This window comes from Pithys albifrons, chromosome 1 (assembly GCF_047495875.1).
Source record: "Pithys albifrons albifrons isolate INPA30051 chromosome 1, PitAlb_v1, whole genome shotgun sequence".
Lineage (NCBI taxonomy): Eukaryota > Metazoa > Chordata > Aves > Passeriformes > Thamnophilidae > Pithys > Pithys albifrons.
In genome coordinates this window covers 59,327,001-59,353,008 of record NC_092458.1, presented here as the reverse complement: position 1 = coordinate 59,353,008, position 26,008 = coordinate 59,327,001, and the positions used below count along the sequence as shown (strand labels likewise).

General features: G+C 43.2%; 1 protein-coding gene across 9 annotated transcripts; it reads right to left on the bottom strand.

The window, feature by feature from the left end:
* Positions 1-301: 301 nt before the first annotated feature.
* On the bottom strand, positions 302-25,948 carry SETDB2 (SET domain bifurcated histone lysine methyltransferase 2). Of its 9 annotated transcripts, XM_071551441.1 has the most exons (16): positions 25,669-25,948; positions 24,026-24,085; positions 21,255-21,377; positions 20,587-20,652; positions 19,887-19,989; positions 18,695-19,264; positions 17,087-17,206; positions 16,103-16,272; positions 14,969-15,191; positions 12,940-13,024; positions 11,892-11,985; positions 11,068-11,115; positions 10,784-10,935; positions 9,548-9,636; positions 7,402-7,556; positions 302-6,112 (listed from the first exon to the last, which is right to left on the bottom strand). In XM_071551441.1, exons 1-15 carry the CDS (start codon positions 25,679-25,681, stop codon positions 7,439-7,441), a joined length of 2,034 nt encoding a protein of 677 aa, XP_071407542.1. In that variant the 5' UTR covers positions 25,682-25,948; the 3' UTR covers positions 302-6,112; positions 7,402-7,438. The 9 variants fall into 9 exon arrangements, with proteins under 9 accessions (XP_071407542.1, XP_071407500.1, XP_071407526.1 ...); XM_071551399.1 differs by having other exon boundaries at positions 10,784-11,115; XM_071551425.1 differs by having other exon boundaries at positions 10,784-11,115; positions 16,103-16,245.
* Positions 25,949-26,008: the final 60 nt, after the last annotated feature.

The window sequence follows — 26,008 nt, the reverse complement described above, 5'->3', positions numbered from 1 at the left end:
CCCTGGCAGAGCTTGAGCCCGTGCCCCCTTGTCCTATTGCTGAGTGCCTGGGAGAAGAGACCAGCCCCCACCTGGCCAGAACTTCCCTTCAGGTAGTTATAGACAGTGATGAGGTCACCTCTGAGCCTCCTCTTCTCCAGGCTAAACAACCCCAGCTCCCTCAGCCTCTCCCCATAGGACTTGTGCTCCAGTCCCTTCACCAGCCTTGTTGCTCTTCTCTGGACCCGCTCCAGCACCTCAATATCCTTTCTGAACTGAGGGGCCCAGAACTGAACACAGTAGTCAAGGTGTGGCCTCACCAATGCAGAGTACAGGGGAAGGATCACTGTCCTGGTCCTGCTGGCCAGGCTATTTTTGATACAGGACAGGATCCCATTGGCCTTCTGGGTCACCTGGGCACACTGTTGGCTCATGTTGAGCTTCCTGTCAATTAGTACTCCAAGGTCCCTTTCTGCCTGGCTGCTCTTCAGCCACTCTGTGCCCAGCCTGTAGCGCTGCAGGGGGTTGTTGTGGCCAAAGTGCAGGACCCGGCACTTGGCCTTGTTGAACTTCATCCCATTGGAATCAGCCCATCTCTCAAGTCTATCCAGATTCCTCTGCAGAGCCCTCCTGCCTTCCAGCAGGTCGACACTCCCTCCCAACTTGGTGTCAAATTTGCTGATGATGTTCTCACAGGAGATTTAATCCAGGAAAGAGACAACAGCTAAGAAGCTCTAACTGATGTCCAGGTGTTAGGAAAACAAAGTTCAGTGCATGACATGCCTCCATGATTGCAAACCTGGGGGAGGAGGTTAACACAGTCTGGGAAGAAGGATGTGCCACTGCAAATGGACACGAAGAATGCAGAATTTATGGGCCACAACGACATCTGGCAGAACTCACGAGATAAGGGAGAAACTAATAAAACCAACTCAGTAATTGTGCTGAAATCAGCTCCAAGGGGGTCAAAGGGGGATCTGAGACAATCACAGACCACTGACCCAGGAAACCCACTGATCCAAAAGAAAGGCGAAACTGAGCATGCACACTAATTAGCATAAGCAAGAGAATCATGAACCAATAGAAGATAGAATTCTAATAAGAGAACAATGTAACTTGTAGCAAATTAATTCCTTTGTTTGCTGAAGTGTATAAATAGTTACAAGTTTGATAATTGACATGCATGTGTTAGGAGGAGTGACTCCCACACACAAATGGTGCCAAAGATAAAGCAGTTCCTGTTCTGCTTTCTAATGCCGAAATGACAGTGTTGAAGTTTTATTTTCCCAATTTCCACTGTGTTGGAAGCCTGTATCTGATGCATGACAGATTGCTGGGATCAAGAGGACTCCAGTGCACACCACAGGTTTCCTCCAGAGATCCTCCAGTCCCCTGATCTGGTCAGTTCAGGGCATGCTCCCTGGGATTTATTAAGGCATTATGGGGAGGTTATAATGAGATTAAGGTAAAGGGAACTTGGAAAGTAGGTTTTGGGCTAGTTTGTATGTTATTACAGGGACATTCAGAGTGTCAGCCTTATGGAAGGCTAAAAAGTGTGAGAATGTATTTTGAAACACTGGAGGGAGCTGGGAGTTGTGATGGGAGGCTCTCTCTCCAGAAAACAGTTAACTGAATATTGTAATAACTGCTGGCCTTTGTACTCTGGATGGTGGTGAAAAATGGCCAAAGAATAGAACTTTAAGTTATAATACAATGAAAGTACATGGTGAGTACTGATGCATATGGGCTTGGAAACCGGGACACCAACCATGCAAATAACACATGAATTGCAGGTGGTTCTTCCAAGACTCATTTACCAAAGAACAAAGAAAGTTGTGGGCACAACGATTCTCATGTTGACCTCTTCCATTGAAGGTAATTTGACTACAAGCAAACCACTTTATTCCATATTATTCCTGAGTTAACCTTTTTGAGCTCTCCCTGCTGGGCAGCTGTGGCTGGATGGCAGTGATCTCCCAGTGAGCTGGGACACCTCTCAAGGTGTGAATGAAGGTTGTGAATACTGTCAAATAATTTTGCTTACTTTACCTGAGAAAACTTGCCTGAGAATAATGCTGTTCAATATTTTTGCTTGCTTGGGAAACTTGCCTGAGAATCTTACAGCCTTTAAGAAAAGATACACAGTTTATAGATGGAAAGGATGTATGTTTCATTTTGTATTGTGTAAAAGGAGTAACCAGTCAGAAACTGTCCTCCAAGGCTGTCAAACCAGGCATCCAAGAACAGAGGAGCCAGTCTCCAGCCCTGGAAATGGGACAACTGAAAAAGGAGCTGCTAAACATTGTCTGTTAAATCACGTACATTCCCAACTAGGTCTGGATTTATTAATATGGATAAGTTTTTCCTTTAAGATTTTAAGATTGTAATAAACTAACAAATAAAAAAGGGTTAATAAAGAACTAATGTGTTATTATTTTAGGCTAAAGTCATGTATACTTATAATAAGAGCCTTGCATTTTGCTTAATGTGCTGAGAATTTTCTCACTTTTAGGTAAGGGATATAGTTTTTGCAAGTCAGACTGGGAAAAGAATGTAACTTTTGCAAAAGGATAGAAGAATGTACCTTCAAACTGACAAGTAGCCAATCGGCATTCAGTATTCAAGGCTGTGAAACTAGTCATCTGAAGTGAAAAGATACAAGCAATACAAGAGACCAGTTCATAGAATCATAGAATCGATTGGGTTGGAAAAGAACTCCAAGATCATCAAGTCCAACCCTTGATCCAACTCCAGTCCCTTTACCAGATCATGGCACTCAGTGCCACATCCAATCTCAGTTTAAAAACCTCCAGGGATGGTGAATCCACCCCCTCTCTGGGCAGCCCATTCCAATGCCTGATTACTCTCTCTGGAAAGAATTTTTTTCTGATCTCCAAGTTAAATTTCCCCTGGCAGAACTTGAGCCCGTGCCCCCTTGTCCTATTGCTGAGTGCCTGGGAGAAGAGACCAACCTCCACCTGGCTATAACTTCCCTTCAGGTAGTTCTAGACAGGGATGAGGTCACCTCTGAGCCTCCTCTTCTCCAGGCTAAACAACCCCAGCTCCCTCAGCCTCTCCCCATAGGACTTGTGCTCCAGTCCCTTCACCAGCCTTGTTGCTCTTCTCTGGACTCGCTCCAGCACCTCAATCTCTTTCCTGAACTGAGGGGCCCAGAACTGAACACAGTACTCAAGGTGTGGCCTCACCAACACAGAGTACAGGGAAAGGATCACTGTCCTGGTCCTGCTGGCCATGCTATTTTTGATACAGGACAGGAGTTTATGGACTGAAGCCAAAAGTTGTGTTTCTAAGAGACCGTAACTGTAATAAAAGGACGCCAGATGGCAGCAAACACCATGACATAATTTCAGCGGATCTATCTAGCGAGAGGTGTGGAATGGGCGGTATTTAACACGAATGTGCAATAACTTTTGGAAATCCAGGGTTTTGGCTTTTGTGATTTCGTCGGAGCACTTATGGATGGAGTTATCCCCAGTGCACCTCAGCACTGTCAATAAAGGATGCCTATACCCAATATTGCTAAAATTTTGGTATTGAGTTTAATCTTTGTTTCAGCTGTAAGACCCCTGACCAGCTGCAGGTGTCTGGTAAGTGACCAACATCACACATAATCTTGTATTAGAGTGCACTAGATTTTGTATTGGTAACTTTGGATTGGTAACTTTAAATCATTTTTACCTCCTGTGCAGTAACAGAGTAAACCTTGCCATCGAACTGTTAAGTCTCAGTTTTACAACATTTTTAATAAGACCACTTTTTCTGATACTTTTGGTGGTTCTTCAAGAGGTCTAAGTTGCCTGCCTGTGACACCTCCTTCCTCACACAAGGCTCCACTAAACATTCAAAAGCCACAGACTGTCACACGCATCCCTTGCTCCATTTCAGAGCTGCCTCCTGCATCTGCATTCAGTGTCCCCTAATGTAGCTTTTCTCTCTTACCAACAAACCACATGGCAAGGACTTCTGTGGACCCCCTCTCCCATGCTACACAATATGGCACTGAAATGAGGTACACTGGATTTCTCAAGGATTTCTCTGTGTGTCACAAACGTGGGGAGGCATTTTTATTATAAGATAACCCATCTATTTGATCAAGATGTGACACACCAGATCAGTTATTATTGGGCCAGAACCACCTTGTGGGAGGGGTGTGTGTATGGAGGAGGCAAGGACGGGCTGAACCTCACAGAGCTGGGGTGGCATCGTATTCCTCATGGCAGGCCCTGGAGCCCACACGGGGAAGAGCTGGAGCAGCTGTCAGTAACAAACACCCTGGGAAACTATAACCTCCCACAGCTCCTGGAGCCCCTGAACTTGGATGGGCAGGGACAGTGAGAACATGGCCCCTCACCCTGGGCTGGGACCCCAGAGTGGTCGGGGGGTCAGAGGCCCCGCCTGGGGGGTTTGGCTGTAGAGACCAGAGCAGGTAAAACCCAGAGGTTTTGGGGTGTCAAGTCATGGCTCTGCCATCTGGACATAGGAGAGCTGGCCTGCCACAAAGTTTTGGTGGTAGGTATCTCTCCCTCTTTCTCCTTCTCTCTCTTCTTGCTCCCCCTGCTTCTTTTTTCTTTACTCCTTTTCTTGATGCTTTGGGTGACTTGGAGCTGGGGGGATTGAATTTGACTTAAGTGTGGTGAACTGGTTGAGTATTGCCTTGGGTGTTGTTGAATAAGACGTGCTGAACTGGTATTCTGGTGGAACATTTTGTCTAGCTTGTGTAGTGCCCTTTTTGAACCTTTGGCAAGTTCCTATATTTTCTTCCCTAAATTAATAAAGAAACTCCCTAGAAACAAGCCTGTGGCTTATTTTCTGGACATTTTCATAAGGTATTAAAAGAACCCTATATATATATATATATATATATATATACACACAAATATTAAAGTAACATTCTTAGCAGATCCTGTGAGCCCACAGCTCCAGGTCTGGAGTGTTACACAAGGAAAGCCAGTGGATGTAATCAGTTTGGATTTCAGTAAAGCTTTCAATTCTGTCTCTCACAGGATCCTTCTGGACAAAATGTCCAGCACACAGCTGGATAAACACATCATGTGGTGGGTTAGCAATTGGCTCATAGGGTGAGCACAGAGGGTAACAGGGAATGGGGTGACATCAGACTGGTGATCTGTCACTAGTGGGGTTCCACAGGGCTCTATCCTGGGCCCTGTGCTCTTCAACATCTTCATAAATGACTTGGACACAGGACTGGAAGGGACACTCAGCAAGTCTGCAGATGGCACAAAACTGGGAGGAGCTGCTGACCCCTCTGAAGGCAGGGAGGCCGTGCAGAGACCTTGACAAATAGGCAGGATGGGCAATCATCAGTCATAGGAAGTTCAGCAAGGGAAAGTGCTGGATTCTGCACCTGGGATGGGGCAACCGCAGATGTATTGACAGACTGAGGAATGAGATGGTGGAGAGCAGTGCCATGGAAAGCGGCCTGGGGGTCCTGGTGGATGACAAGTTGAATATGAGTCAGCAGTGCCCCAGCAGCCAGAAGGACCAACCGTGTCCTGGGGGGGCATCAGGCACAGCATCACCAGCCGGTTGAGGGAGGCGATTGTCCCGCTCTGCTCTGCACTGGGGCGGCCTCACCTTGAATACTGTGTGCAGTTTGGGGCACTGCAATATAAGATGATATTAAGGTCTCAGAGAGCATTCAGAGGAGGGCAATGAAGATGATGAAGGGTCTTGAGGGGAAGCTGAATGAGGAGTGGCTGAGTGCACTTGGTCTGTTCAGCCTGGACAAGAGGAGACTGAGGGGAGACCTCATTGCAGTTATGACTTCCTTGTGAGGGGAAGAAGAGGAGGGACAGGCACTGATCTCTTCTCTGTGGTAATCAGTGACAGGCCCAAGGGAATGGCCTGAAATTGTATCAGGGGAGGTTTGGGTTGGATATTAGGAAAAGGTTCTTCACCCAGAGGGTGGCTGGGCACAGGAACAGGCTGCCCAGGGACGTGGTCACAGCACCAAGCCTGACAGAGTTCAAGAAGTCTTTGGATGATACTCTCAGGCACATGGTATGACTCTTGGGAATGGTCCTGTGCAGGGCCAGGAGTTGGACTTGATGATCCTTGTAGGTAACCTTCCATCTCAGCATATTCTGTGATTCTGTGAACCCAACAGAAAGCAGTCATTTCTCTCCTGCAGTAACAAGACTTGCCCAGCTCACTTTGTAGCACAAACACAGCTCTGCAAAACTGTTCTGATTAATGTAATCTCTGCTCATGACTATCTGTCCCACTGGATCCATCAGGTTTAGGTGTATTTCAACAATTCTTAGCCCCCAGACAGGCAGACTTGCATTCACAATGAATTTCAGAAAATGAGTTTTGCTAACTCAGCATTGTGGAAGGGCACAGAAAACACCAACAAACTCTTGCTCTCACCAATTGAGTCTCTACTGCAGATGGCACGGAGCACAAGTTCTTCCAGTGCACTCAGAACTTTGCTTGCAGATGAGAAGACAGAAGGGGAAGACCAGGAGCACAGAAATTATTTAGGAAAAGTCTGATGCCTTTTGATCCTGGTTCAGAAGGTGGGACCAGTTTATCACTGTGGGGGTGACCAAAGCTGTGTATTCTACACCCTCTATCCATTTCCCAAGAACTGTTAACAATGGTCCATTTGCAGTAGCTGCCCAGGGTACACCTGACCCCTCAGGGTGTGAGCTGGGTGTGAAAGACACCTGTGAGATAAGAGCTGTGATAACTCCCCTCCAGGAAGTCATTAGCACCTTCACACCCAGCCTGAGGGGGCATGTCTGCTAATGGGCTATCAATGGTTCCAAAACACTCCATGACTCACAGAGTTAGATCACCCATTGTGTAACTCCCCACCCTGGTGGAGGCACTGTGTGCTCCTACCCGGGCCAGAGGGTACATAATCTGGGGGTTTGAAGACCTCGGGAACCACTCGTCAGACCTAGGGGAGGACCAGAACCTCCACAGGAAGAGGCCACCACTCTTCACCAGACTGCAAGCATCATCTGCACCAACAGGTTCTTTACCTCCTTTTGCTTTGGACTCAGGGGAACCACGTGGGGTTCAGCACAGGGGCTAACAAACCCCATTGTGTTTGTGCCCCAGGGTGCTGGGTTATACTACTGGGTTTTGTGGGTTAAAACCAATTTCTCTTTGTATTTATTGTAATTTTTTTTATTAAATTGTAACTCTGACTTATAATCTCTCCTGAGGTGGGTTCATTTCTCCTGCTGGTTTACCTTTAAACCAGTACACTTTTCTAAGGACAAACAGTTCTAATTCTGTAAATTACAGAAGTGATGTTCAAAAGTAAATTTAAAAAAAATCAGGTGAAAGACATTTGAATTGAATGCAATGAGCACCACAGACTTGAGTGCACTGTTCGCTGTGTAGTAGTCCCTTCCAGCATATAAATACCTGGGTACAAGATGTGTTGGCAGTAGGAAAGCTTTACTTATAAGGTCTTTTTCCTGCACTTCTGAGCTCCACACTGACAGGAAATCTCTGTCTCTGGCATGCTTCCTGCTTCATAGCCATAATCCCATGTGAGTTCAGTTCCAGCTTTCACATGTCTAAGAAACAAAACACTTGGTCAACTTGTTTGAATTATGTGAAACAGTACTGGGCTTACAATTTGTCACCAACAACTCACATGCAAACCCAAAAATTGTAGGAGGCAGGGACTATCACACAGGCAGCTTGTTGGGAGAGAACCAAGATATATAAGGAGTCTCTGGCACACACATGCTGCTTTGCCTACCAGAGCTACATGTAGTGCAAAGACCCAAATACAGGTGAAAAGAATTTATCAAGCAGTGCAATACTGTCAGAGTCTAAACAACTGAGACAAAATTCTGGGAAACAAAAATCAAACAACACAAACCCAGGAAAAAAAAAAGAAAAAAGGAAGAAAGGAAAATCACAAAACCACGTAAGTGAAGACATCTTAGTAAAAATAACAAAACTGTATTCTCATTTAAGTACAATGCATCATTGAAGTCTGAACAGATCTCTGGATATGTTAGTGAAGACTATCATCTTTGGTCTGACAAGCTATGTTTTAATGCAATTGCACTACCTATGTGCACAGACTCAGAATTAAACACAGGCTCCTCATGAATCAGCAGCTCTGACAGTACATGAAAGAGAAGAAAGTTCTAAGGTAGGAAACTCATTGCCCAAAATGAATGCCAAACTAAATACCTGGGACTAATATGCTGAAGGACAACTGATGAAAAATATAATAAAATATGAGCATTATAAAGAAGAGAATAATTCTCCAATGTTTCTCACTGGATACAACATAAGGGACATCCAGTGAATTAACAGGCAGCAGGTTGAGAACAACAATGAAGACTTTTCAAACAGCACATAATTCCATCCTGGGACTTGCTGCCTTAAGTGTTTTAGGGACCAGACATGTAAAACAAATGAAAAGGTGACTGGGTAAGTTCATGGAAAGTACACAATTAAGCTCAGTGATCCAGATGAAGTCCTTAATGTATAAAAGTTGTAAAAGGGTGATGTCCAGAAAATGGGACAGCCAGTAAGGGGAAATTTTCTTCAACAACTCTCCTCCTTCCCTAAGTGTCTTTGCTGATCATTATTATCTCTCTCTACTTGCCTCCGTTCCCACTACACAAGCCTTTACAGAGTACCTGGCCAGAAGGTCTCTAGCTAAAACATAATCTTTTTTCTGATGTATTTCAACACACTCTCTTCACAGTTCTTGGAAGCCTCACAGTACAATTCACAGCATCTGTGTTAGTATGGACCAGGGTTGCAAGGCTCCACAGAAGATCAGTGTTCCCTGGAACTGGTTTGTCTAGGACAAATTCTCTCCTCTCTATTTTAAGTTCTCACATAATACCACTGCTGGCACATGTATCAGCTAGATTCATTCAGGCAATTAATCCTTCCATCCCTGGCTTTTGCTGCTACCTTCTTGTGTCTCACTGGCACCAGCTTTTAGTACCTCCCTTTCTGACAGCCACTAAAGAAATAACCTGCATCTTTTCCTTTCAGAGCAAATTTTCACCTCTGAGTATCTTAGTGCCATCTCCCTGGGACATGCTGGGCTACACAAAGTCCTGCTTCTCTTGACAGCTGTGAGAAGGCCTGGAGCCAGCTTGTTTGGCCCACAAAGTCTCTCAACCTTAATATCCTGTGGGGTTCAATCCTGCCCTATGGGACCGAGATCTGCTGGCCATTCCTTGAGACACAGCAGTGGGATGAGTGAATATTTGCTTTCAAAATGACCATGCCAAGTTAAACCTATTCTCCACTGAAGAAGATTAGCACTGAAAGGAACACATAAAAATTAAGCTACCTCACTTTACATTTCAATGCAAAACTGAAGAAAAACTCATCAGTGACAATCAAGAAGCTGTATTTCTTCTGTCTTCAGTGCACAATAAGAACTCACGTACACAAGAAGGTGGTTTTGTGCTTTAATGATCTCAGTATCTGCCCCACTACTTAATGTAATTATGTTCTGGTAACTAAGCACTGCTTTTTTCCCCTAGTGCCTTGAATGAACAACATCAAACTTCCAGAAATTCACCTGTTTGTGAAGAATGCCACCCATGGAAAACTTCTGTTGTGAGTCTCTACAAACACGCTTTGTGCAAAGAGATTTGGGCAGCAACTGTGCTATAAAACAGAAAATCTTAATTAGAAACAGTGAAACACCACATCCTTGGCTGAAAAACTTACTTTCTGCCAGATATCTGTCACTGGTAAAGGCAGTTTCTTCCTTCTCTTCTCTAGTCCACACAGAATGTTTCTTACTCAATGCCATTGCCACTTATTTTTTCAGTAACTATGCCTCTCTAAAGTATTATCTTTTACCTATGAAAACCAAGTTCTTTTGTCAACCTCAAGAAGCGCATGAAGAAAATCCATCTTAGATTCAGAATGCACCACAAATAATCAGTATGTGACAGATGTATCTCACTGTCAGCCAGGGGTGCATTTCTAGGGAGCAATCAGTGGATTAAATGATTGTGTGTTGCCAAAGTACCAGATGAAAGGTGATTTGGGTGCATGTAGGAACATGTGTATGCTCATGGTTGCAGAAGAAAGGTTTCTGCAAGATGCATTACTAATCTTTACACCACATTACCTCTAAAAGGAAGAACAGCTTAAATATATTGCAAGGATTTTGCTGTAAGACACATATTCATGCCAGTGAAGTAAGTTATTTGCAGCGTACATGCAGAGGTGTCTATGAACCATTCGTCTTAGCTGGAAGTACTTGGTAATTCATTACTATTTATTTCTTGGCAAGTCAAAACTGAGACACATACATATATGACAGACCACTTTCTGAACCTGTGATTGAACAGCGGGGAACTTTTGTGAAATGTCACAATGCTTTACCTAAACCAGCACAAACTAGAATTTACAATTGGGAAACAAATAAAACAAGGCTAGGAGAAGACATGTGGATCAACAGAATGTGCCATTTGCTTTCTGGACCCCCCCTCAAAAAGGCCATCAGGATAAAGATGTCACCCGTTACTGGGGAATATGTCACTCAGGAACCCAGTGGTGCCAAAAACCCCAGCTGGTACGTAGGATGCATCAGCCTGTGGAGGCACCAACAGCAACCCAGCCCTACTGTCCTGTCACTTGTAATTGCAGGGAGCACCACATGTCATGCACCTTGTCATGCACCACCTTGTCATGCACCTACCACACCCATGGTTTATGTGTAAAAGCTTTCTAGCTTAAGCTTAAAAAACAAATTACGTATTTGCAAAAACAATGGAAAGAACACACACAACTTTGTACTTACATTTAGAAAACGACCCACATTTCCTTCTTTTGTGGCATCCAGTACATAAATATTTTCTTCATTAGCATTCTTCGGAAGCATCTCGTCACCATCAGCCTCCTCACAAAATGCATCTTGATTTGACTGCCTGCTACTTTCCTCTTCACAGTCAGCTGTTAGGGGTACATTGTTGGATGGTCTCCCAACACGTGTGTCATCCAGCACACCTGACCTGCCACAGTCAACACCCTGCAGTGACAGACTCTTTCTTTTGCATCCCTCTCTGTTCACACCAACAGACTTACTCTGTTCAATTTCCACTGGATATTCTTCCTTCTGCTCCTGGGTGGATTCTGTCAATGGACATACATGTTATTTTTCAACACCAGTTTAAGACCAAAGCCTTTGTCTTGTTTGGCCCTGAACTCTTACCCCCCCACTCTTACCCATGTCCTCCAAAATCTAACCAGCTTGCTATTTACAAGTCTGTAACACAAACATCCTTTTCCATGCCTCTCATTAATCCTCCCCCAAATGACAGTTTCCTGATGTGGTCTCTGAAGCACTTGCTCAAGGCATCTGTGTGTGAGCAAGTCTCTCACTCTTCCCAAATCCCACTTCAGATTGATTTCTTCCACATGGCTTTTTTTTTCATCATTCTCCACCTCAATTCCCAAGAGAATCACAAACTGTAATTAAGAGAGAAACAAGATGCACATGCAAATAGCATCAGTTTCACACTGTCTCTCCAGCTTGAGGTTCCCCCACCCCTGCCTTATATCCTGTTCAATTTTTGTTGACTGGAACATGTACTGGGTGTGGCAAAACAAAATCTGCAAGACTGACTTTCCCATAATTGCAGTGTATTTGAAAGCTGCTGACAGGAGAGTTCATGTCCCCAGATCAACTTTGCAGGCAAAAGATCGCCCTGTACCTGTTAATGTACTGTGTTATGCAAGGCACCAATAATTTCCATACCACTGAACTCTCTTCAAACAGCCTTCACATCATCTGGACAACATTGTTCTACTCTGAGAAAAGGCCTGCCCACACTGTCTGCATTAAAGTCCATCGCCTGATGGGGCACAATCATACTAAGAATGTGGTATGTATACCTCTGAAAACCTACTTTCTTTTCCTTTCTTTGTTCCACCAGTTACTTTTGTTTTGCTTGACTGATGCATCTGAGAACTATTATCTTCATCTGAGCTGGCACTGTGCACCTGTGTATCAAATGAAAAGGCTGTGATGTGTTGTTGACGGATGCAACTCTGGGTCAACACGGGACAGCAAGTGGCCTCTGGAACTCTAGGGTTAAATTTTCAAACCGTCTGTAAATGCATGACTGTGGACAAGTTAGAAAAGTTAATACATTTGCTGCAATGCAACATTTATCTTAATTTCATATTACCCTTCAAAATAACCTGGAAGGAGTTCCCCCCACAATAAAACATAAGTCCCAAGAATTTTGCCAAATACTAAGCTGTTGAATCAAAACCCAAACACGCTTTTTACAGAGTTTCAGTGAAATGAACAGATGTGGATTTCTCCTCTCCCACCACAAAAAGGCAACTAGTTATGGTAGCTCCTGAATGGACAGCACTGCCAAATGTTAGCATGAAAATCCCATGTGCATTTCTTAAGTGCAATGAATCTAATAAAACCTACAGAATAAGTTTACCCTGGTTGTCCCCTCCTTTGCATGTATTTGCAGGCAACACTTCACAGTCAGGTCAGGTCAAATTCTCCCAGCTCTGCCACTGCATGAGACAACCATGTACAAATCCCAAGATCTTCCCCTCTCCCTGCTGTGCCATTCTTCTGGGAGACAGCATAAAAATATTATCACTCTGATACTCTAACCTTGTGGTTAATTACAGCCAAAGGTGGAAGGCGAGAATAATTTCTGAAGACTCTCACAGCTGGAGTGTAAGTGAAGGGTGTAGAAGGGAAGGCAGTAAGAGTAGTTAGTGCTGGTCTGGAGGAACATGTGGAAGGACTGGTAATGGAGAAGGGATGGGTGCAGCTTGCAGCATGGGAGCTTAGCTCACAGTGTGACACCATTTCATGAAGAAAGGTCATTGAAACTAGCTAAATGTACAAGTTGAAAAGGTCTAAATTAACATACATATTCAGCACAGAAAAATGAATCTATTAAAGCCACTTATTATTATTACCACTTTTAGCTGGTGACTGCGAAAAACATCTGCTCTACTTCCAGGCCTTCTCGTGGTGGCAATACTTGAGCTCTTTGGATGAACCCTGCACAGAAAAGCCAAGAGGAAATTTTAAGAGACATATAGACTCACAAGTAACTCTCACAACACACATTTCTCAGTCTCTAGTTCTAGTCTCTTCTCTAAGGGAGATTACAGCAAAGCCTGCAGTCTGGCCTCACCCCTTGTTTTATGACTGTTTTGCCTTTAAGAATTGAGGACCTGGGGTAAGTTCTCTATAGTATTTGTAAAAAACCAGTTGTTCATACTCTTTGGAGAGATCAGCAACTGCTTTTACATATTTTTCCAGTTGTCCTGCTGAGAACCAAACTGTTTGTTGTTTTACAATTATTACATCAGATTACCTCAAAATAGAGCACCTACAGAGTTTTGCCTTTTTCCTGCTTCTACTTCCAACAGTTTTGACAGTGCAGCTTTAAAACAGGAAAGCAAAGATGTTGTGGGAACAAGGGATAGAGAGGGAGACAAAGGGGGCAAAAGGCATATATAGCAGATTTAGAAAATACTTTCCTAAAAAGGACCTCAGTCCTTCACATCAGGAGAGGGTTGAAGAAGATGGGAAGCAGTATCTGGTATATATGTTTAAAAGATCTAAAATCACATTATTTCAGATTACATTCAGAGTGCAGTAGAATGTACAATGTCTAGCAATAAATAACAGCTCTTACTCAGGAAAATTTTGAATGTAGAACATTTATGTGTTTTCCTGACACACAAAAAAATCCTTGTTCTTCTTTGGGCTACTGATAATGGTGAGAAATGCTGCTCTTTAAAGCTTTATTAAGATTTAAACCCCTTTGTAAATTCAAAATGTGCAGATCACAAGGAGATGTAACATTATTATAGAGCTATGTTGTTTATTCTTTTAAAGACAGTCTGTGTGAATGGCATGTCAAGCCCAGCACAATGATGTCCTCTCAAATGTTTCTAAATTCAGCTGGACTGTCTTTTCTTAAGAGGCAGAATAACAAAGTCTTTTTGTCTATTGTATTTTTTTACACAGCCTGTGCATAAAACATTTGTTATTCTCAGAAAAGGAAATAAATGAGACTGAAGGTAGCAGTGCAGTACAAGCAACTTTAAAACTCTGCTTCCCTGCAAGTTTTAGCAACAGCACTTTGGAGAAGTAAAACCTAGTTGATTGCTTATAACTGTAATTACAAAATTGTGAATTCACTTAGGTTTTCAAGATACTGAAATGCAAGTGAGAATACAGTAGCAGGGATTTTTAAAAGTTTCCATTTGCAATTTCATGGTACTTCTCAAAGACGCACAATAATCTTCTACTATGAAAAGAACATGGATTTGCAATCATTCGTCAGTAGTACAAAGAAAGTGTCTACAAAGTAGTGTGGCAAAACAATTAATAAATTATAAGGAAATAAGCTCCCAACTGTCTTCTGAAAAGACTACAGCATGATATTGACACTGCCACGAGGTTATTTTGCAGTAATATTATTTTAGGAATGCTGATGGGCTCTGAGACCCTGAGGGTACAATGAAAACATAATTCACTGCACTAGTGAGGTGCTGTCAGACTCCCAGCAGGAAAGATTACGTTGCAAATAACAACAGGTTTAGAAATGGGGAGCAAAGGACAGGACAGTTAGTGGCTGATATGTTATTAAACACTCCAGTATCATCAAGTATCTTTAAATGATTTATCTCAAGGATCTTCTATTAATTGTTTCAAATTTGCATTATGATTGATGCCCTGAACAGGTCAAGTGCACACTAGAGGTGAACTGGATTTCTGGAACATGCCAAGTGGTATACATAGCAAGCAAAATTCACAGAGGAAAAGCTCTGTCCCACTAGAAGAAATACTTGGGAATTAACAAAGAAGTTCAGAAAGAAAAGAAATCCACCCTCATCTGACATTCAGTTCTACTCTAAGTTTATACAACAGAATTCCTAGAATAGCAGAATATTGATTTTGTTATGCTTAAGTTTACTTTGACCAACTTACAGGGTTGATTTATTTTCATTTTCCACTGCCTCAGACAAAGATTTCTCATTCTCAAGAATGTCATGTTTACCAGTTTGCACTAGTTCAATCACTGAATCGGAACTATCAGTGTCAAGTTTTCTTTTTTTGGAAAAAAAGCCATGGTTTCTGTCATTCACAGCACTCTTCTCTTTCAGCTCTTGACCAGCATCTCCCAATACTTCAGCTCTGCTCATTAATCTGCCTGAAAGCAAAAGAAAAGTTTGGTTTGCATTTTGATTTCTTTTAGTGTTTATTTCCAAAGATGGATCACACTCACTATCATAGGCCAAATTTACATTTAAAAATACAAGAACATTACTTGGGAAAGCAAAATAAGAATGAAGTCTATGATTCTATGATGTCGATACAGGTTGGCATACAAAGTGAATTAGACATACAGCCCTTGGTACAGCATGCATAGACTTATGAGGTAACGAATCAACAGTCTGAGATAGACTTTGCTCAGAATGTTTTGATTGTTTGTCTGTCACCATTGCACTGCAGAACTCTTTAAGGTTCTTTTGCCCATTTGATTACACTGCTTTCTCTTCCAGAGAACAGCAACAAGGCTGGTGAAGGGACTGGACCATAAGTCCTATGGGGAGAGGCTGAGGGAGCTGGGGTTGTTTAGCCTGGAGAAGAGGAGGCTCAGAGGTGACCTCATCACTGTCTAGAACTACCTGAAGGGAAGTTCTAGCCAGGTGGGGGTTGGTCTCTTCTCCCAGGCACTCAGCAATAGGACAAGGGGGCACGGGCTCAAGCTCTGCCAGGGGAAATTTAAGTTTGAGATCAGAAAAAAATTCTTTCCAGAGAGAGTAATCAGGCATTGGGATGGGCTGCCCAGAGAGGTGGTGGATTCACCATCCCTGGAGGTTTTTAAACTGAGATTGGCTGTGGCACTGAGTGCCATGATCTGGTAAATGGACTGGAGTTAGACCAAGGGTTGGACTTGGATGATCTTGGAGGTCTTTTTCAACCCAATCAATTCTATGATTCTATATTGACACACTTCTCTTCCAACCCTGTATTCCCCTTTTCTCAAAAGAAATCCAGGGCACAGGCCACAAGAGTGAGAATCATGCTACACATCTTCCACAGGTCATCTTCTGTTACCTGAGTAGGTACAAACAAAGGTGCCCCTGTCAATGTCATCCAGGCAGCGGACACCCCAGCCTTTCCTCTCCGTGTTGAACACTTGCAGCCTGACTTGAATGCCGTGCTGCACAACTCTGTTCTGACACATCAACTTGTCACACCTGCACAACACACTGCACTCATAAATTCTGTCAAGAGGAAGAAAAACATAGTGTACAAGGATGCATTACCAAAACTTTTTGTTTAGTATCAGTAAATCTCATAGAAGCAGAAATCCATATGAAGCACTTCACTAGATGTTGGAACAGATTTTGGCAGACAACCTTTACGCCTGGAACTCAAAAGTAGCTGTCATGAGTTTAGGGATTTAACAAAGTATTTCTAAAAGAACTCAATTGTGCCTTTTTTTTTTTTTGCATTTGTTTCTGGGTTTTCTGACAGCTTTAATTCTGCACTTCAACCATAAACTAACATCACACAGTAACAGAGGTTTGAAAGGTCTCCTTCTGCCTGGACATTCAAGTCCTTACCCATTGCACAAGGTTACCTTGCACAATTCCTCTCCTAAACACTTGAAGCAACTGGCACCTTCTCCAGGCCACACACATTAGTCCACGGGAGCTGAATAAGAGAAAGGGCAAAGACTCAAAGCAATGGATGGCTTTGGAGACTCTTGGAAGAGTCACACATAACCAAGAGCACCAACAGCAGATAGCTGATGTTTCTTTAGGACTCTGGTCACTCTTTACACTTTTCTTGGACCTTGATCTAAGCTGCGAAAATTGCAGGATCTGCAGTAGAAAAGTTTCTTTTTTTTCCTCCTATTACTCAAGTCACTTTAATTATTTTTTATCATCCTGATCTGTCGGTAAAATTGTGACAAAAATGGAAGTTTTCAGTAATCAAAAAACTCCAGTTATCTTAATCCTGTAGCACTTACACTACAGGAATAAAATAAGAGCATACATGTAAGACAGCAGTAAATAGTTTGGTCTTTCTTACCCACTAGGAACTGGTCCCTCCAGTCTTTTATAATGGTATCCATGGGATCTTTTACTACCTGGAGACAGAGAAATTTTACTACAGCCTCTTGCAGTTAGCTGTAGACACGCACATTTTGACCTGAAAACAAGAGTAAAACATTTCAGAATGTATTTGGAGCAGCCCAAAGCAATTGTAACTCTAGGTAATTTGAAATGTACTTGCCTGTACACACACTTCTATATATACATCTATATTCCCCCTTCCTGATCCTTTTACTCCATGAGGCTGTTTCAGGCATCCTAACTTTTCTCTTTGTTTCTTGGCTGATTATGTGTGCTTCACAATAATCATGTTCCCTCCACCTCAACCCCATTCTTCCACAAAGCTCCTTAAATGGCACAAGCAAACAGCAGAAGTGCAACAGAAATTTGTTATAAACAGGATACTGTAAAATGGATCAAACGAATGAAAATCACCTCTTCTGGCACAGTATCCAGCCCTGTTAGCCACTACTTCGTTACCTTCCTCCCACCTTAGCCCCAGGAAGTGAAGAATTTACACTGTATATAACTCAAGCAACAGCACTTTTCTTCAGTATCGTATGTCACAGTGATCGTGCAAATCCTGAACTGCAAAACTGCACATCAAAAGCATCTCAACTCTTGTGGGACTTCAGTGCAAAGAAGTAGCATGCTGTGTGCTTGCTGTTCCCCACCTCTCAGCTGAAACTAAATGACTTTAATTACTGAAGCTTCATTATACCAGGCTGTGATTTCAAGTAGTTGTTGGGTCATGGGCAACTATGCTGCACTCCAGCATACGCAACAGCCCCAGCTATCAATAATACAGAATGGATCCAACACCAATAACACCTACAGATAGAGGTCAGACAAACACCCTTCAAGAAAGACGGTAAAACTATCACCAAACTCTGACACGAAGACTGCAGCAGGTTCCCACAGAGTGTCTGTAGCCCAGAGTTACTGGGATTTAGAAAAACCAATGAACAACATTATTGGAGCTGCTCAGACCACAAATGTATTCTGTGACCACAGGGTTTCATAGTGTCTGTTTAGAAAAGGGAAAGAACAGGATGTAGAGGTTGGGAACAAGGATGTTTCTTCCTCTGCCCTCAGTAACCTTCTAAATTCCCAATGATCTGATCCCTTCAGGCTGTCCCATCCCATCTCTAAGATACCATCCCATCATAGGAGCTGCAGCAGAAGTTGTCGTGCTGGATCATCCCCCTGCCTGCCAGGAAAACAAATCTTCCTCTGCCGGCACAAGACTCCCTTCCCCACTCCTTTTCCAAAGCTGAAAGACCTGCCTTGTCAGCTTCACCTGGAGCAGAAGCACTGCTAATTTGGGAAGAAAGAGAAAGGAACCGCAATAATTCACCTGTTGATTGTTTCCTTTCCTACAACAGAGGGTGAACCAGTAGGAGCACCCAAGTTCTGGAGAAGAAAAAGACACAGTGGTGCCAGTCAACACAGAGTGTGCCACAAAACAAGGCCTACAGATATTCCGCCAGCACTGGTCCTGTTCGGTACTGTGTGCCTTCACACACCAGCACCCTGCTGGTGGGGTATCATGTTCACCGGTCTCAGATTAGATTTTTCCTCCTACCTATCAATGCAACCATCTGTGCAGTCACATGAATCCACAAACAGGCTGGAGAAGTTGTTGAAATAATATCCCCGTGGCCATGATGACTTCCGATATTTGAAATAAGGTAATCTCGCACGGTCAAGATTGTTACAGAAGGAGACAGGCACAGACTCGGCTCCATTGCTAATGTCAAAGTCAAACACAAGGGGTTCAGGATTCGTGGTGTTCCTGCCCAACAGTACATACGTGTTGAAGGAAAAGTGATCAACGAATAAGAAATTGCACTTTGTTTCAAACAAATAATTTTGCACATCTTGAAAGTTTCTCAGGCTCCGACCGCAAGGAGCTTTGTAATTTACATCCAGGGATTTCGAAAGGCAGTCTGCTTTTGCGTGGCGTCTTTGAAAGTGAAACAGGATTGGTATCTTCAGAGGATTTTCTCCCTTGTAGTAGCCTGCTGCTCTCTTGGCAAGACATGAACTAGAGCACTTGTGGTCCTGATACTGCAGGTTTAAAGGTAAGTCTTGAATTTTGCTAGATACTTCTTTACTCCCTGAGCCTGTTCTTTCCATCTCCTCTTTTTCGCTACTTGGAATAAAAGAGAAAAAAAAAAGAGCAGCATCTTAGACAACCAGTGAAGCATTCAGCTTTTCAGAGGTCCAATATTTTTAGTGCAGGAAAGAAACAGCCCATTGCTAGAAGGCCCAGGGTCTCACTGAAGCACTGTTACTGTACCAACATCATATGAAGACATATTCAGTTGCATTAAAAAAAGGGAAGAAAAAAGGCAACAGCTTCTTAGCTTCTTCCCAGAAAGAACTTGCATGTTAAAACACAGAAAAGACATTAAAAAAAGAATGGAACAACATATTTACTCCCATCTTCCACATCAGTATCTGAGGTTAAATACAGAGAGACTGAGTCACGTGCCTGACAATCTGTAAAGTACAGAAAGCCTGAGAACTGCTGGATGAGTCCTAGCCCTGATAATCCTGGTAATACTCATGGATCTTTATCATAACCTAATGCCCTATTCTGCAATGTTCTCATGTGGTAAACATACTCAAATCCTCAGGTTTTCCATGTGGGTCAAGTTAAAAACATTTCCACTTTGAAAGCTGGCAGAATTCAAAACTGAGTTTCAAACACTAACTTTAGAAATACAAATTGAGAATTCTCTCAAATGCACTACTGAAATAAGGACACTGACCTGTCAGAACCTTCTTCAGTGTTTGCAGTGTTGTCATCTGCAAGAAGATGCTGCGATTTGGGTTTGGTTTCCTGTACTCCATCTTGGTCAAACTGATCACTTACTGGAAAAATTGAATGCAAGCAGAAACTTCATCAAGTCACATTTCAATTTATAACTGAATTTACTTTAGTTACTAAAGAGATAATTGATAGAATACATGAAAAACAACACACTGCTATGAAGTACAGCTAACAAAGAACCTATTAGGAAGTGCCCTACTAAAAATCTTTCATGTATTTTTCAAAATGACCAGAAACAACACACACATGAAACACATTTACAGATTTCCCTTCATTATTTGAGACAAAAGGATGCCAAAGTATTACAGCTAGTGGAGCTATGTACAGGATGACTCTGCTTGCAGACAGCTGAGGTTCATTAGGGCTTACTAGTTCTCTTCCCTTGGTACAAATATTATCCACACACACACACACACACACACACACACACACACACACAAACCACAAAAATACAAACCCAGGTGACAGTTCACAGTCCCGTACCTGAGGAAATTAATAACTATGTTTTCCCCACTGTAATGCTAACGGCCTTCTCAGATCTATTTTATTGATTTCAATGAAGGGAATTAAGCTCCTAGTGACTAAAACAAGACAAATTGAACCAACATACCAAACAAACACAATCAGGATGCACATACCATTTGTCAAAGTTAAGAGATCGCCCAGATTAGCTTCATTGACCAGTGCCCAAGCCTGCCAGCATTCTATGAAAAAAACCCAAACCAAAACAGATACTAAGTGTAATTGAAGTAATGATAATAAGGAAAACAAGGTCTAAGTCCTCCAGAGATACTTGTTTCCTCATTATGCTAATGTAAAGCATTGCAAGACTGATACTATTAGAAACCTTTTGCACCACAAAATTAACAGACAGGTCTAGGCATTGCAGTAAAATTACAGCTCACAGTAGTAGTTGTGAATCAGCAGTGAATATCCTTTGGCTTTTGGAAAGCTGCTCAAATGCTTCCAAACACACACAAACTGGTGGCCTACAGTGGCAGTAAAATATATACAGACAATTTAATGTGAGTTTCTCTCTTTACTTTGTCATCTGTCTAGTTACCTTCAGGCTAAGAAGAGCCACAAATTGTTTGAAAAAGTATTCAAGCAAAACAAGAAAATGGCGAAATGCACCTGAAATTATTTGTCTCCTTTTAAAAAAGAAGAGACTTTTTAAAAGTGCTTAAACCCACCAAGGTAATTTAAATTCAGAGATGTCTGAATTATGTCAGATATCACACAGACCTACACAAAGCAGGCCACTGCTCCTCTGCAGTCCAGCTTAACCACTACAAGGATTTCAAACCTTCGTTTGAGGCAGTTCCATTCTTGATCTTTTCCTTTAGTACCAGCAGTACATTTTGCACCTGCTCAAATATGACATCCACTCTTCTGCCTCCCAGTTGAGTCCAAAACGTTTTCAAATCCCCTGAAAAGCAAATTCCCATTTACAAGTCTGCACAGCTCCTGAGAAGTCTAAAGGCACGTGTAACTTGCAGTGGACTACTATGGCTTCCACTCCTTTCATTTGGAGGCACTTCTCAAAAACCAGTCAGGACAGCAGAACAGCTTAAACCTTAAGAAGTTTGTTCCTAAACCTAATCAAGAAAGTGAAACAGAAGGCAAATGATGAACTAGAGTGGCTTCTGATGGTCCATACTGCTCTTTCAGGTAACTTTTCAAGCATGTCACAAAGGGTGCTGTGGAAGCCTTTCTTCAAACAGCAGCGAGTCCCACTATAAATTAATCACCACTGAAATTCACAGAAGTGACAAATGAGAATATTTTCAACTGAATGAACTGAATGTATTATTCAGAAAAAGACATTTAGAATTTTTTTGTTATAGCTGTAACTTCCCTTAGCTACACCGCCTGACTATCCTGTCCCATCATTAATTTTGGTATGATTTCTATGGAAAAAAGATATTCACCATATTTTCAGATAAAAGCTGTTTGGTAAACTTTGTTCACCAAGTGGTATCAGTTGAAATAACTAATACGCCCTACATATTGTGCCTCCTTCCTCCACTAGAAATAAAGAACACTTTGTTTAAAGAGATGTTATTTAAACTACTGGCTTAGAACTTCTTTTCCAAAGGTATATACCTTTGAGGTACTAAGCCCACTCATGAAAGCTTTTTTGTTAGAACATTAGCAGTGCATCTTTCTCAAGGACTGTGAAAAGGAAATGGGTTCAGTATGACAACAGATGATGCTAGAAAAAAGAACAAGCTCTTTCTCGTGGTTAATGTTGCTCTTCTTCAATGAACAAGCACAGAAGAATAAGCAAATCTGTTTTCCTACTCCATTTCTACAGGTGAAGTCCACTGTCACTACACTATGTTTACGTATCACTTTCAGACAGCAAATATCAGCTGGCAAATGTGCTGGGGTGATGCCTCCTTGGCAGTCAAGAAATACCGCATTCTTGTATGGCTTGTAAAAAATATTTCCTTCATATCAGATTTAGTAGAGAATGACTTCTGTTGCCCAAGGCACCAGAACAACCCAAGGGATTCTACTGCAGTAGAGTGTATGGTTACTCTCAAAAGCATCATGCCAGCAGTGAAGGGAGTAACAATCTTTTGTCACCACAACTCCAGCAGCTAAAAGTGTAATATTTAATATGAACAGGCAATGTTGACAGTACTTCATCTTGTGAAAGAATTGATTTGGCACTAACTCTCAAAATAACTTAATGATCTCATAATCATAGAACTTTTTTTAAAAAAGTGAAAATATTGTGAAGTCCCACGACAAAAAAATCCTCGACAATTTTTGGAAGCCTATACTACTGGTTGGGCAGTCCTGTGGTGTAAAGGAGAGCACTCTGGACTCTGAATCCAAAGGACCTGAGTTCCAGTCTCAGTGGGACCGTCCCCTGGCAGTTCAATGCCTCCCTGCCATCCCATCCCGTCACATCTCAGATGCTCAGCAGGGTCAGCCACGGTTAGTACCGGGTGCTGTGACAGTCCCGAGGACTTCACTGTCACTGTCCAAGCTCGCTCGGCCGTGGCAGATGGACCTCAGGACTTAAACGGTGGGGCCAGTTCTGTGCATGCTGTGCCTCACCTAAAAAATCCACTGCGCAGGCTGGAAGGGCACACCCACGTGGGGAGAGCCCTGCCCAAATCTGCGTTCGCGAAGTCTGGCCATACACACTACTGGTCGAAGAGACAATGCCTGCCCTGTGCCATTCCCATCCTTTTGCTGTGCATGACAATATCACAGATTTAAAATATTGAGGAGTAAGTATATTTCATATTTGTGTTTCTAAACACACATTCAGAAATAGATTAAAACTTGCTGTCCTTATTGATTACTGGTTTTCAGGTATTTCATTACATTTACTAGATTTGGATAGCCCTGGTGGATGGATTACTTTAGGATGGGTGACAGAACACAGATTTTTGTTTCTGAGTCCTCAGCTATAATCATGCATAGTCAAGGGGAAATAAAACACATACTACTATGTGTAGTGCTCACTCACCTTGGAAACACTTTCACAATTCTCACACTGGAGTATTCTGAAACTCTAGCACCAACAAGTTTGTTTTGCACAAAGAAGCAAAGAATGCATATGAAATTCACAGTATAATTTTCATTTCAAAAAAGACAGATGTCCACATCACTAATTCCTACAATGTCAGTGCTGCTACTGTCAACCCCAGCCGGGAGGACAGGGAATGAACAGACACAGGAAGCATTTACCTTGTCAGCACTCAGAATCATCTCACCAGCCAATGACTCAGGCTGTGGATTGGCATCTGGTGGTAACAGTTCTACAACTGGCTGGAGGGATTTTCTTTTACCTCTGTAGAACCCTTGTGGACACATATCTCTTTTTTTCCCCAGCATTGTGCAGGGGATGCTGCCAGAACAAGAAACAAGCTGCCAAGGTCAGGGCTTCCAGCTACCAGAAAAACAACTCCTGTCATGTTTCCTGTAGTGCTGCTCACTAACATCTTCCACCACAAAAGGCAAAGCTATGGTCTTTCAGTTATCATTTGCACATTAGAAGGGGTGCCAAATACACACTATCTTCTTCTTCCCCTCCATAAATCCAAATTAAACTACCTTCAATGCTCTCCTCCCTGGAACTGGAAAGGGTCTCCTCTTCAGAGAAGTCGCACAGCACTGCAAGAGGTGCAGAATGGAAAAGTAAGAGATCAGGTGAGCCACCAAAGTGGTTGTAGCTTACTCAGCTTTTTAAAATTTATACAACTAAATACTACAGTGGGTATCAGCAGGAGCACTGTGTGAAAAATCACTGTGGTGAAACACTCATCCCGCTTTCAAACGTCCGCCCACGCCTTGTCGAGACACAGCTGAGGAACACTCACATGAAACAAACTGTGTGAGGAAGTTTTTTTACATAGTCTTTTCTTACTACCCCTCAGGCATGGCCTATACTTTCCAGCACATTCAACTGAGCCTACACAGTCCCCACTGCCTATTAGCTCACAGTTCTTACTTTTTTCTTTTTAAATTTATGCTGTCAGTACTACAATTTAACTTACTTAGAGGGGGAAAAAAAAACGGAAGTTTTTTTAGTTAAATAAATTACTAAATCTGTTCTTGACAGATGCAAGATGAAGCACACTATCTCCACTGTCAGAACAGTAACGAGAAATAAGGCAGCACTGTTCAACCATATTAAAGATTCCAAACTTCTATCACCATTAATCGCTGAACCAATTAAACTGGAAAAAGGCCTCTGAGCTCATCGGTCCAGGCTGTGTCCAAAAACCACCGTGTGAACCACGGCCCTGAGTGACACATCCAGGCTTTCCTTGAACACCTGCAGGGACAGTGACTCCACCATTGAATCATAGAATCGATTGGGTTGGAAAAGACCTCTGAGATCAAGTCCAACCCTTGGTCCAACTCCAGTCCCTTTACCAGATCATGGCACTCAGTGCCACATCCAATCTCAGTTTAAAAACCTCCAGGGATGGTGAATCCACCCCCTCTCTGGCCAGCCCATTCCAATGCCTGATTACTCTCTCTGCAAAGAATTTTTTTCTGATCTCCAAGTTAAATTTCCCCTGGCAGAGCTTGAGCCCGTGCCCCCTTGTCCTATTGCTGAGTGCCTGGGAGAAGAGACCAACCCCCACCTGGCTATAACTTCCCTTCAGGTAGTTCTAGACAGTGATGAGGTCACCTCTGAGCCTCCTCTTTTCCAGGCTAAACAACCCCAGCTCCCTCAGCCTCTCCCCATAGGACTTGTGCTCCAGTCCCTTCACCAGCCTTGTTGCTCTTCTCTGGACTCGCTCCAGCACCTCAATATCCTTTCTGAACTGAGGGGCCCAGCACTGAACACAATACTCAAGGTGTGGCCTCACCAATGCAGAGTACAGGGGAAGGATCACTGCCCTGGTCCTGCTGGCCACGCTATTTTTGATCCAGGATAGGATCCCTTTGACCTTCTTGGCCACCTGGGCACACTGTTGGCTCATGTTGAGCTTCCTGTCAATCCAAACCTTCAGGTCCCTTTCACCATCTCCCTGAGCAGCCCATTCCGTTTCATTCACATTGGCTACTTCATTCTTTCCATGCTATAAGAAAAATACCCAACCATTTCCCTTACTTCTGGAACAGATACTTCCTTCGGCTGAACGGGAAAACAGGTCTAAGGGAAGACTGTTGGCCCCTAGAAATGTTTCTCGCCAGACCCATGGCTGCTCAAAGCACGCATCTATTTATTTGTTAAGGCTTACTTCTTTTCTCCATGCTGCGGGGAGGCCGCTCGGAGCGCTGTCACCCGCGCTGAGGGAGCGCCGAGCACAGAGCGGGTCGGGGCGCGGCGTGTGGGTGTCACTGCGCTCCAGCACGGCCGCGGGCAGGGGCAGGGGCAGGGGCCGGGATGCCTGTGGGGCTGGCATGGGCCGAGCCTGCGGGCAGGGGTCGGGCCCCGTGTCAGCGCCGCGCTCCAGCTCCGGCCCCCGCTCTCTTGTTCTTGTTCCTCATCCTCCTCCTCCTGCTGCTGCTGCTCCTCCTCCTCCTCCTCCTCCTCCTTCTCCTCCTGCCGCTGCCGCTGCCGCTGCCTCCACCGCCGCC